Here is a 13,574-nt window from a genome sequence, read left to right on the forward strand (position 1 = left end):
CCTTTGAAGAAAACCTATTAATCCAAGGTATGACCAGTTCACTCGATATTCTGGTTAATGTGGTGCAGTGATATTCATTGCCATATATGGGACTGTTATGAATCCATGAACCAATGCTGGAGCCAAGGCAACACATGAAAAATGAAATGAAAATCGCTTATTGTCACAAGTAGGCTTCAAATAGGGGACAGTACGGTAGCATGGTGGTTAGCATAAATGCTTCACAGCTCCAGGGTCCCAGGTTCGATTCCCGACTGGGTCACTGTCTGTGCGGAGTCTGCACGTCCTTCCCGTGTGTGCGTGGGTTTCCTCCGGGTGCTCCGGTTTCCTCCCACAGTCCAAAGATGTGCGGGCTAGGTGGATTGGCCATGCTAAATTGCCCGTAGTGTCCTAAAAAGTAAGGTTAAGGGGGGGGTTGTTGGGTTATGGGTATAGGGTGGATACGTGGGTTTGAGTAGGGTGATCATTGCTCGGCACAACATCGAGGGCCGAAGGGCCTGTTCTGTGCTGTACTGTTCTATGTTCTAAATGAAGTTACTGTGAAAAGTCCCTAGTCACCACATTCCGGCGCTAGTTGAGGGCGGCTGGTATGGGAATTGAACCGTGCTGCTGGCCTGCCTTGGTCTGCTTTAAAAGCCAGTGATTTAGCCCAGTGTGCTAAACCAGCCCCTATTGATGATGATTGCGACCAAATAAGAGGCTGCCGCTGGGGCTGCCATCCAATACAGGACAACATCCACACAGGGAGTATTCAGTGAGGCCGGTGGTGATGGCCACAAATTTGGAGACAGTTTTGGCAGAATTTTAGGTTGGGAGCGGGATCGGGGGGGATGCCAATCGGGGATATCATGGATTTGAGCTGAGGAGGATGGATGTGAGATTTTGGGGATGGGAGGAGAAGGGGATTAGGGAGCTGAAGGATTTGTTTCTGAGAGGGCGGTGTGCGAGCTTAAAGGAGCTGAACGAGAAGTTTGGGTTGGGGCGGGAGGAGAGTTTCCGTTACATGCAGGCGCGGGACTTTGCGAGGATGGTCTTCCCAATAGACCTTGCCTCAATGCAGGACTGAGGGTGTTGGACCTTAATGCGCACAGTATACGGAACAAAGTAAACAAGCTTGTTGCGCACATTGCAATTGGCCGGTACGATGTTGTGGGCATCACAGAGATGTGGCTGCAAGGGGATCAGGGCTGGGATCTAAATATCCAAGGATATATGTTCTATCGAAAGGGCAGGCAGATAGGCAAAGGGGGCGGGGTTGCATTGTTAGTAAGGAATGAAGTTAAATTGATAGCAAGAAGTGATACAGGATCAGAAGGCATAGAATCTCTGTGGGTAAGGTTGAGGAATCGCAAAGGTAAAAAGACCCTGATGGGAGTTATGTACAGACCCCCTAGCAGTAGTTATGATGTGGACAGAAAATAAATCAGGAGATAGAGAAAGCATGTAAAAAAGCAATATCACAATAATCATGCGGGACTTCAATATGCAGGTGGACTGGGAAAATCAGGTTGGTAGTGGATCCCAAGAAAAGGAATTTGTGGAATGCCTAAGAGATGCTTTTTGCAGCAGCTTCTGACAGAGCCTACCAAGGAACAGGCAATTCTGAATTTGCAATGAGGCAGACTTGATCAGGGAACTTAAGGTGAAGGAATCCTTCGGGAGCAGTGACCACAATATGATAGAATTTACCCTGCAGTATTTCTCCCAGCTGAGATATATAAATCATCATCAACCACAAGAGAGGTGCCTGAAGATTGAAAGGGTATCAAATGGTGTTCCCTTGTTTAAGAAGGGCTGTACGGATAAGCCCGGGAACTACCGACAGATAAGTCCTACTCCTGTAGTGGGTAAGTTGTGAGAATGTATTTTGAGGGACAGGATCTACAGGCATTTAGACAGGCAAGGGCTAATTAGGGAAAGTCAGCATGGCTTTGTAAGGGGAAAGTCATATCTCACAAATTTGATTGAGTTTTTTGAAGGGGTAACCAAGAAGGTAGATGAGGGCAGTGCGGTCGACGTTGTCTACATGGACTTTACCAAGGCCTTTGACAAGGTACCACATGGTAGGTTGTTGCAAAAGGTTAAACCTCACGGAATCCAGGGTGAGGTAGCCAATTGGATACAAAATTGGCTTGGGTGGTTGTGGAGGGTTGTTTTTCAAACTGGAGGCCTGTGACCAGCGGTGTGCCTCAGGGATTGATGCTGGGTCCACTGTTATTTGTTATATATATTAATGATTTGGATGAGAATGTAGGAAGCATGGTTAGTAAGTTTGCAGATGACACCAAGATTGGTGGCATAGTGGACAATGAAGAAGGTTATAAAAGATTGCAACAGGATCTTGACCAGTTGGGCCAGTGGGCCGATGAATGGCAGATGGAGTTTAATTTGGATAAATGTGAGGTGCTGCATTTTCGTAGATTAAATCAGGGCAGGACCTATTCAGTTAATGGTAGGGAGTTGGGGAGAGTTACAGAACAAAGAGATCTGGAGGTACAGATTCATAGCTCCTTGAGGGTGGAGTCGCAGGTGGGCAGGGTGGTGAAGAAGGCATTCAGCATGCCAGGTTTTATTGGTCAGAATATTGAATACAGGAGCTGGGACGTCTTGTTGAAGTTATACAAGATATTGGTGAAACCACACATGGAATATTGTGTTCAGTTCTGGTCACCCTATTATAGGAAGGATATTATTAAACTAGAAAGGGTGCAGAAGAGATTTGCGAGGATGCTACCAGGACTTGATGGTCTGAGTTGTAAGGAGAGGCTGGATAGGCTGGGACTTTTTTCCCTGGAGCGTAGAAGGGCTTAGGTTGATCTTATAGAGGTCTATAAAATAAGGTAGATAGTCAACACTTTTTCCCAAAGGTAGAGGAGTCTAAAACTAGAGGGCATAGGTTTAAGGTGAGAGGGGAGAGATACAAAAGAGACCAGAGGGGAAATTTCTTCACACGGAGGGTGGTGAGCATCTGGAACGAGCTGCCAGAGGCAGTGGTAGAGGCGGGTACAATTTTGTCCTTTAAAAAAGTTAGACAGTTACATGGGCAGAGGGATTTGGGCCAAATGCAGGCAAGTGGGACAAGCTTAGTGATAGAAACTGGGCGGCATGGACCAGCTGGGCCGAAGGACCTGTTTCCATGCTGTAAACATCTATGACTCTGTGAAAACGCTGCCAGCCCAATCAGAGGGCTGGCAGCACAGCACCTGCTGCAACGCCATTGCCAATAGTGGCCAATTCTGTGGCTGCATGTCCAAGGCGAGGGTGTCTTAATGAGATGGCACCCTCAAAGAGAGGTAAATTTGGTTGGGAGAAGCAAGAGCCAAACTCGCAGGCGCAGCAATTGTGGACAAAGGTGGAGTCTGATCATCTTAATGGCTCCTGAATGGCTCAATTGCTCTGGTGGGTGGACAAGTCACAAAATCACACAGGGCAGTAGAGGCCCTTCGGCCCATCGAATCTGCACCGACACGTGAAAACCACCTGACCTACCTATCTAGTCCCTTTAACAGTACATGGCCCACACCCTTAAATGTGATGACATGCCAAGTACGCATCCAGGTACGTTTTAAAGGATGGGAGGCAACTCACCTCTACCACTCTCCTCGGCAGTGCAGGTTAGCACTGTTGATTCACAGTGCTAGGGAACTGGGTTCGATTTCCGGTTGGGTCACTGTCTGTGCAGGGTCTGCACATTCTCCCTGTGCCTGCGTTGCTTTCCTCCATGTGCTCCGGTTTCCTCCCACAAGTCCCGAAAGACGTGCTTGTTAGGTGAATTGGACATTCTGAATTCACCCTCAGTGTACCCAAACAGGTGCCAGAGTGTGGACACGAGGGTATTTTCACAGTAGCTTCATTGCAATGTTAATGTAAGCCTACTTATGACACTAATAAAGGTTATTATATTATTAGAACTTCCCTCTGGGGAAAAAAGTTTTCCTCAAATCCCCCCTAAACCTCCTGCCCCTCAGCTTGAACTTGTGTCCCCTTGTGCCTATCCACCCTGTCCGCTTATCTACCCATTTGAACATCCTGTCTATAACTTTCTGTAACCCAAGACACTCAACTTCACTATTAACTACCTGGCCAGTCTTTGTATGATCCACAAACTTACTTATCCTACTCCCCACATAGTCATCTATGTTGTTTATATAAATGACAAATAATAAGAGACCCAGCACAGATTCCTGTGGTACGCCACTGGGCAGCACTGCTTCTAGTCACTGAAGCAGCTGTCTGTCACTACCCTCTGACTCCTATAACTAAGTCAATTTTAAATCCACCATATCAAATTACCCTGTATCCCATGTGCATTTGCCCTCTTTATAAGTCTCTCATGTGGCACCTTGTCAAAGGCTTTGCTGAAATCCATATGAACTACATCCATATAAACTACATCAGCTACACTACCCTCACCTACACACCTGGTCACCTCCTCAAAAAATTCAATTGAATTTGTTAGGCATGACCTCCCTCTGACAAAGCCATGCTGACTATTCCTGATCAAACCTTGCCTCTCCAAGTGGAGATAGATTCTCTCCTTCCGAATTTTCTCCAATAGTTTCCCCACCACTGACGTGAGACTCTGTAGTTCCCCAGCTTATCTGTACAACCCTTCTTAAATAGTGGAACCACGTTAGCTGTTCTCCAGACCTCTGGCACGTCCACTGTGGCCAGTGAGGAATTAAAAATTTGGGTCAGAGCTCCTGCAATCTCTTCCCTCACCTCCCACACCAGCCTGAGTCATAATTCATCTGGACCTGGAGATTTGTCCACTTTAAGCCTGTCAACACCTCTAGTCATCCATCATTCTCTGGGCTTGTTCCTATCACCCTAGAGGGAATATGTTGGGCCTGTACCCTCCACATTTCCTTTTTGAACATCCCCACTGTCCTTCTGTAGATTTCCCTGCAGGTAGCTGTTCCCAGTATCACTTGGCCAGATCCTACCTTATTTTACTAAAATCCGCTCACCCCCAATCCAAAACCTTTTTTGCAACGTTTATTTCTTTGTCTATAACAAGCTTAAATTGTACCATTTTGTCATCACTATCACTAAAATGCTGCTGTCCGGCTTCATTTTCCAGAATTAGGTCCAGCACTGCACCGTCCTTTGTTGGATCCTGTATATATTAACCTAAAAACTTCTCCTCTATACATTTTAGGAAACCTACTCCACCTGAGCCCTTAACACTATTCCTAATTAATGTTGGGAAAGTTGAAATCACGTAATATAATTACCTTATTGTTATTATTTTTGCACAACTCTGCGAATTGTGCACATATTTGCGATAAGGATTTGGATAGGCTAAGTGAATGGGCTAGGATCTGGCAGATGGACTACAATGTTGATAAATGTGAGGTTATCCATTTTGGTAGGAATAACAGCAAACGGGATTATTATTTAAACAATAAAATATTAAAGCATGCCGCTGTGCAGAGACCTGGGTGTGCTAGTGCATGAGTCACAGAAAGTTGGTTACAGGTGCAACTGGTGATTAAGAAGGCAAATGGAATTTTGTCCTTCATTGCTAGAGGGATAGAGTTTAAGACTAGGGAGGTTATGTTGCAATTGTATAAGGTGTTAGTGAGGCCACACCTGGAATATTGTGTTCAGTTTTGGTCAAGTAAGGATACTTGAGAAAGGACATACTGGCACTGGAGGGTGTGCAGAGGAGATTCACTAGGTTAATCCCAGAGCTGAAGGGGTTGGATTATGAGGAGAGGTTGAGTAGACTGGGACTGTACTCGTTGGAATTTAGAAGGATGAGGGGGGGATCTTATAGAAACATTTAAAATTATGAAGGGAATAGATAGGATAGATGCGGGCAGGTTGTTTCCACTGGCGGGTGAAAGGAAAACTAGGGGACATAGCCTCAAAATAAGGGGAAGTAGATTTAGGACTGAGTTTAGGAGGAACTTCTTCACCCAAAGGGTTGTGAATCTATGGAATTCCTTGCCCAGTGAAGCAGTTGAGGCTCCTTCATTAAATGTTTTTAAGGTAAAGATAGATAGTTTTTTGAAGAATAAAAGGATTAAGGGTTATGGTGTTCAGGCCGGAAAGTGGAGCTGAGTCCACAAAAGATCAGCCATGATCTCATTGAATGGCGGAGCAGGCTCGAGGGGCCAGATGGCCTACTCCTGCTCCTAGTTCTTTTGTTCTTATGTTCTTATATTTGCTCTTTAATTTCCCGTTGGCTATCTGGGGTTCTACAATAAACATCTAGCAATGTGACAGCCCCTTTTTTATTCCAAAACTCAACCCACAAAACTTAATTCGATGCCCCCTCCAAGATATCATCTCTCCTTACTGCAGTAACGGACTCCTTAAGTAATAATGCAATGCCTCCTCCTATTTTACCCCCTCCCCTATCTAGCCTGAAGATTCTGTATCCAGGGATGTTGAGCTGCCAATCCTGTCCCTCCCTCAACCATGCCTCCGGGATGGCAACTGTATCACAATTCCCGCGTGTACATTCTTGGCCTCAACTCACCAAGTTTCCTGCTGCCTTGCTGTATTACCAATTGCCTATGGTATACTTCATGTGCTCCACATTGATTGGAGCATTTTCTTAAATTATATGTTGAAAATTTGTCCCCAGATCAATGAGTCCACTGCCTTCACACAAAAGCGTACAACAATAATTCGATAGTTCTGCTGCTTTCCTTTATTTATCTCATTCCAGCAATATTAAATGTCTTCAGATACACTTCTGTAAATATTATGCTTACTTCCTGCCTACTTCAGCCATTCCGCTTCTCCATATTTTTGTTATTTCGTTCTTCAGATTTGAGCATTACAGTAAAGGCCAACATTTATTTTCCAGCCCTAATTGCCCTCAAGAAAGCGGTGAGCCACATTCTTCAAGCACTCGATCCAAGTGGTGTAAGATACAGCCACTATAGGTTTTTTCCCTTGCGGTTTAGTACAACTGATTGGCCTTCCAGGCGATGTCAGGATGCAGTTAAGACCCACATTGCTGTGGGTCCGAACTCACATGTAGGCCAGACCAGGTAAGGACGACTGATGTCCTTCCTCACTGGTGGCAAGCAACCCCACAGGACCTCTGTTTATTCCCCTTGCTTTTCCAAAAAAATGTAACATGTTATTGGAATGATCCTAATCTGCATTCTGCTCTCCTGTCAGAAAATTTCATTCAATCTGTGGTGCAACAGCTTGGGACACAGCATGTGAACGTGGATGGCCTGACTGCCAAACAGCTGGATGAATTGTCCGATGTCATAGCTGATGCCCTGCAAGTTGTAGATGATGACACATCCAGCGATGTAAGGAAAGGCAGCCTCAAGACTAAACCGGATTTGCAACAGCAGGAAGAGGAGGAAGCAAATAGGAGAGATGAGTTCACTCTGGGTAAGGACGATTCACTTTAAATATATATTTTTTGAATTAAGAGTACCCAATTGTTATTTTTTCCAATTAAGGGGAAATTTACCGTGGCCAAACCACCTACCCTTCACATCTTTGGGTTGTGGGGGTGAAACTCACACAGACATGGGGAGAATGTGCAAACTCCACATGGACAGTGACCTAGAGCTGGGATCGAACCCGGGTCCTCAGCGCCATAGGCAGCAGTGCGATTTACTTTGAATCTAATTTGTTACCTGTACAATTTACATGGCAAAATAAATTACTGTTACATAATTAATATTGTGCCAGTGTATGGGAAAGGCATTTTCATTAGGTGGAGGTATCTTTATTGATCATTGGCTCCGGCTTTGCCTCCAAACACAAAGCCGATCAGGACATCATCACCTGACCCGGTACATGACCTCTGCAATCTGGCTTTGGAGAAGGCACCAAACATGGGCTTTCTTTTGCAGCAGTGCTCGGATGTGGTGACGCATTGAGTGGAATATCGAAGGGTAGCTCTGTTAGATCACTGGTCTTCTTTTGAACACCACTCTACAACACTTTAATCAACACCATCAAAACAGCTTTAGTTGCGAATGTATCTCATCCAGGACGAGATGACCCACTGACAATACAACCAGCTTCAGCACCCTGCAAATTACTTGGGCGAAACAATAACAAAGAATTTGTATTTCAATATCACCTTTAATGCAGCAAAATACTCCAAAGTGCTTAACAGGAGCATGATTACAACCATTTTTGACATTGAGACAGAGAAGGAGATAGAAGCACAGGTGACAAAAGCATGGTTAAATAGGTAGATTTTAAAGAAGATCTTAAAGGAGAGAGATAAAGAGTACTGGAGACTGAATTTTAAAGTTTAGGGAAGATTGGCAGCTGAAGGCACGGCTGCCTTTGGTGAAGTGACTAAAATTGGGGATGTTTAAGTCAGAATTGGAGGGGTACATAGATGGCAAAGGATTGTACACATGGATGAGGCTATAGAGACAGGGTAATAAAACAACAACCCCACATGTCCACATACAAAATTGATGCCTGTTCTTTAATCTTCCATGTTAGCTTCAGATACAATCAAGGTGACCTTTGTACAATGCATCAATGCAATCAGGCTGGTCACTTCTGGATCTGGTATGTTTGGTATTAGCAGCTGAGATGTTGTGGGATGTTAAATCAGAAGAATATTAATGACACCATTATGGGAGCCTTAGCTTTCAGTGAAGATGTGCAATGAACTGGGTCACTGAACTGATGAAGTCAGGCTCTCCCAGGGAAAATGGTACAAAATAGAATTGCGCAAATGTTTCATTTCAACCTCATTTTAGCAACAGTCATGCTTTTGCCAAGTGTTTGCTGCCTGATTTCCATGAAACCTTCCAAATTCCAGGGAATACAACCTGAGATTGAGCAGTCTCTCTTTGTAATTTAACCCTTCGGGTTCTGGTATAATTCTGGTAAACCTATCTCACACTCACTCTGAGGCCAATGTTCCCAGTGATGCTAAAGGTACATAGCAATTCTGCGAACATTAATGGGAACAAGAAGTTTTTTTGGGGATAATTGCAGCAAGTGTTTTTGAGGAAACTCTTGGTACAGGCTGGGCATTGATCTTAAAAGGTATGCGTGTACCAGTTGTTGCTTAATATAAGATCATAGACTATTATAAAGCCCAGGATGCTTGGTTATATTGCTTTTATGGATTTAAAAAAACATATAAGGTCTGCACCGATCATGACATTGGAAGCTATAGAAATGCATAGCTGAATTGCACCTGAATTGGATTGTGTGTGTGCGCGTTCTAGCTCTAAGATCCCCCTCAATGTAAATGGGAGATTTGTTCATCTTGGCTCTGCTTCTATAGAATCGTAGAATTTACCAGTGCAGAAGGCCATTCGGCCCATCATGTCTGCACAGCCCTTGGAAAAAGCACCTTACTTAAGCCCACGCCTCCACCCTATCCCCGTAACCCAGTAACTGCACCTAACCTTTTGGACACTATAAGGGGCAATTTAGCATGGCAATCCACCTAACCAGCACATCTTTGGACTGCAGGAGGAAACCGGAGCACCCGGAGGAAACCCACGCCGCTACAGAGAGAAAGTGCTAACTCCACACAGACAGTCACCAGAGGCCGGAATTGAACCTGGCACCCTGGAGTTGTGATGATGTGGAGATGCCGGCGTTGGACTGGGTTGAGCACAGTAAGAAGTCTTACAACACCAGGTTAAAGTCCAACAGGTTTGTTTCAAACACGAGCTTTCGGAGCACAGCTCCGAAAACTGGAGTTGTGAGGCAGTTGTGCTAACCATTGTGCCTGTGCCGCCCTCTGGGTTCTTAGTAACCTGGTTGGAATTTCTCATGATGAGTTTCTGCTGGTGTCAGAGTCCCAGGAGCTCTTTGAATAATTTAGGAGATAATCAGGCCTGTAAAGCTCAAGAACAGAGGTCACCTACCGGTGCTCCCTGCATCAACATCGCCTTTATGGTCCAGCTGAGTTCCAGCACATGGCCATCTTGGTCCAAAATAGGATTGCAGTTGAGAGCCTCGTATGCTGGATGACCCAGTGTGTACCACACCAGGTGAGACCAATAAGCCATGGTGGTGTGTGGAGGAGGAGAGGGCTGCATCATTTAAATATTTGGATAAGTTTGTTTTCTAATGATTTACCTGTAAAATATCCTAAAACCAATGTCCTCCTTCATGTTGACAGAAAAACAAGATGATGAAGTGAATGAAGAGTTCCCTGAGAAGGTTTGTAGATTATTCATCCATTTTGTAAAGTTGTTCCAGAGATTCAGTGATGCGTTTCGGACTGTAGTTACCAAGAACTCCACAATGGTCACATGTTTGATTATTACGGAATGAATGATGTGAGCTCAAGGATTTAGGTGCACTGAATTATTATCCAGTCACAAATATTGGAAAAGGAAGTACTTCATACCTATGTCTAATTCTTTCTAATTGTTGGTCAAAGAGAACCTTAGAGAAAATGTTTGGGTCTACCTTGACCCAGAATCAGAGGGGTGAACTTTAACCTCCCTCCTCGCCTCCCCCAGCACATTTGAAGGCATTGGTTGGCTCATTAAATAAAGCATGTGGCTTGCTGCTACCCTATTATGGCGACCCTTAAGTGGCCAATTAGTGGCCACTGAAGGACCGCTTTAAGCTTTTGCCACAATTTTCCATTCAATTGGAATGGGCTGCTGGCCGAATCTATTCGAAAAGCTGGGGTTCTTCTCTGAAGAGGTTTGATAAAAATGAGGAAAATAAGATTTTAAAATATTTTTTACAATGTGATTGTTATGTACTGGGCAACAAACATGTGTGTGAGTATGGGCTGAAGACATGGGCAGCACGGTAGCATAGTGGTTAGCACTGTTTCTTCACAGTGCCAGGGTTCCAGGCTCGATTCCTGCTGGGGTCACTCTCTGTACAGAGTCTGCAGGTTCTCCCCGTGTCTGTGTGGGTTTCCTCCGGGTGCTCCGGTTTCCTCTCACAAGTCCCAAAAGATGTGCTTGTTAGGTGAATTGGACATTTCGAATTCTCCTTCAGTGGACCCGAAGAAGCGCCTGAGTGTGGCAACTAGGGGATTTTCACAGTAACGTCAGTGCAGTGTTAATGTAAACCTACTTGTGACAATAATAAAAAGATTTTAAAAGAAGATTAAGACAGTTAGACTGTAAATGTCAGAACATCAACCCAGGAGGTGTGAAGGCAAGTGGTTGAAGTGATAATGAACATGGGGCCAGGGAAGCAGCTTTATAGGAGTTTACATTAGGCAGATAAGAGAAGTGATTGTTGACTGTTTTCAAAGGAAACATATACAATTGGGAGATAGTGGGCGGGTTTCTCTAATAATGGGGCTATGTCCGCACGCCGGCGTGAAAACCGGCGCCAACCACTCCGGTGTCAAAGGCCCCCGAAAGTGAGGCATTCTCCCCTTCCTAGGGGGCTAGGTTGGCGGTGGAGTGGTCCCCACAGCTCCAGCGGTGCGGAATGGCCCGCGCAAATTTGCGCATGTGCAGTATGGCCGGCGTATTTGCACGCATGCGCAGTACGGCCGGCGTATTTGTGCGCATACGGGGTTCTCTTCTCCACGTTGGCCCCCTGGCAATATGGCAGAGCCCTACAGGGTCCCGGCCCGGAGTAAAATAGGACCCCGTGGAACCTGCCCGTCCGGCGAATGGTAGACCCCGATCACGGGCTAGGCCACCGTGGAGGCCGTCCTCTGCGGTCGGATCCCCCCCGCACCCCCTCCAGGATGGCCCCCGCACACTCACCTTCCAGGACCCACTGCATGGGACCTGAGTAACCCACGCTGGTGGGACTCGGCCAAACTCGTCGGTGACTTGGCCCATCGGGGCCCAGAGAATCACCGGGGGGGCAGCCAACGGCCCCCCACTGGCGCGGTGGGAGTGCCGCGGGCGCCCGAGAATTAGCAGCGGAGAATGGGGAAGCCAGCGTCGGGGGCGGCGGAGCGTGATTCTCGCGCACCTCGCGGGGATTCTCCGACCGCACGGCGCAGCGTCGGAGAATCCTGGCCAGTGATTTTGTGAGTTTATTTGATAAATCAAGGGTCAAATTCTCCGCTTCTTGGCGCCAGCAGTGAGAATCGTGTAATGACTAGTGCCCCCAATGGAAACACGAATCGGACCCGATACAGTTCCGGCATGAACATGTCTCCCAAACGGAGAATTTAGCCCACAGTGGCCATAATGTAGTTTGAAAGGGTTGATCAATTGTGGGAAGTGAAGCTGCGAAAGGACTGTAGAAGCAATAGAATGGAAAATCACCAGGGCAGGATTCTCCTTTCCGGGGTCTAAGCCCCCACGCCGGTGGGAAAACCGGTGCCAACGACTCTGGCGCCAACGGGCACCCAAGGTGAGGAATTCTCACCTGTCTTGGGGGCTAGGTGGATGCTGGAGGGGTTGGCGCTACTCCAGCCAGCGCGAGTTCAGGCATGCACCAAAGGGCCGGCGTGATCTCGGGCACGCGCGGAACCGCCGGCGGGTTCCTCGCATGCACAGACCGGCTGCCGTATTTTGGCGCGTGCGCGGGGGATTGTCTTCTCTGTGCCGGCCATGGCAGAGCCCTACGTGGGCCGGCGCGGAAGGAAGAAGTACCCCCATGGAACAGGCCCGCTTGCAGATCAGTGGGCCCCGATCGCGGGCCAGGCCACCATGGGAGCCCCCTGGGGTCGGATACCCCCTCGAGGACCACCCTGCTGACTTACCTGACAGGTCCCGCCGGTGTCAGAGGTGAGTGATTCATGCCGGCGGGACTGGCCAAAAATAGACGGCCGCTCGGCCCATCGGGCCCGGAGAATTGCTGGAGGGGCCGCTGCCAACGGCTCCCGACTGGCATGGAGAATACGGCAGCCGGCGATGGGGTGGCGGAGCGGGATTCGTGCCGCCACCCAGGGATTCTCCGACACAGCGGGGGGGTCGGAGAATCCCGCCCTATGTGTCCAATCACTGTTTCTAGGTGTACCATTTGTCAATGTACTCTCTATCATTCTTTTGTCTACTATGTACGCCCTGTGTACGTTCCCTTGGCCGCAGAAAAATACTGGGCGTGATTCTCCGCACCCGCGACTTTTGTGACGGCCCGACACGACCCATTTCCCGAGGTATTCACGTCCGGGAAATGGGCTAGGAACGGGGCCGCGTCAATCACGTGCGTGATGACGCCGGAACGCGGCGACGCTACGAACACGCCCACGTGACGCCGCCCGACGCCGTAAAAAGGCGCGGACAAGCACAGAAACTAGGCCAGGATGTCGGAGCTCAGGAGAGCAGCTCCGCGGTTCGTTGAGGCTGACGTGGAGACGCTGCTCGAATCAATCGAGCAGAGGAGGGGCATCATCTGCCCGCGTAGAGGGCATCGCCACCCTGCCAGCGCGGTGCGCCAGGCCTGGCGTGAGGTGGCTGCTGCCGTCAGTGCTGTGGGGCAGACCACAGACCCGGCACTGGGGTGGAGGGGGATTGGGGCAGAGAGAGTTGAGGGTGGTTCACAAAGTTGTCACAGACCCAGCGCTCTGGCCCCAGTGGAGAGATGCAATGGTCTTATTACAACATGACGCCCAAACTGTGCCAGTATCTGAACGGCCTGCTGATACCTGCCGTATTGTAATGATCTACCTATGCCCCCTCCCCCAACAGGACAAGACCGCTCACAACACCCGTGAG

General features: G+C 47.6%; 1 protein-coding gene across 1 annotated transcript in view; it reads left to right on the forward strand.

The window, feature by feature from the left end:
* LOC119966526 (receptor-type tyrosine-protein phosphatase N2-like) overlaps positions 1-13,574 on the forward strand; it is a 983,927-nt gene that overhangs the window by 450,165 nt on the left and 520,188 nt on the right. The window contains exons 7-8 of the mRNA XM_038798374.1: positions 7,144-7,368; positions 10,097-10,137. Of these exons, the coding sequence (XP_038654302.1) occupies positions 7,144-7,368; positions 10,097-10,137 (266 nt within the window). The remainder of the gene's footprint in view (positions 1-7,143; positions 7,369-10,096; positions 10,138-13,574) is intronic.

The sequence above is a fragment of the Scyliorhinus canicula genome, chromosome 5 (assembly GCF_902713615.1).
Source record: "Scyliorhinus canicula chromosome 5, sScyCan1.1, whole genome shotgun sequence".
In the NCBI taxonomy this organism is placed as follows: domain Eukaryota; kingdom Metazoa; phylum Chordata; class Chondrichthyes; order Carcharhiniformes; family Scyliorhinidae; genus Scyliorhinus; species Scyliorhinus canicula.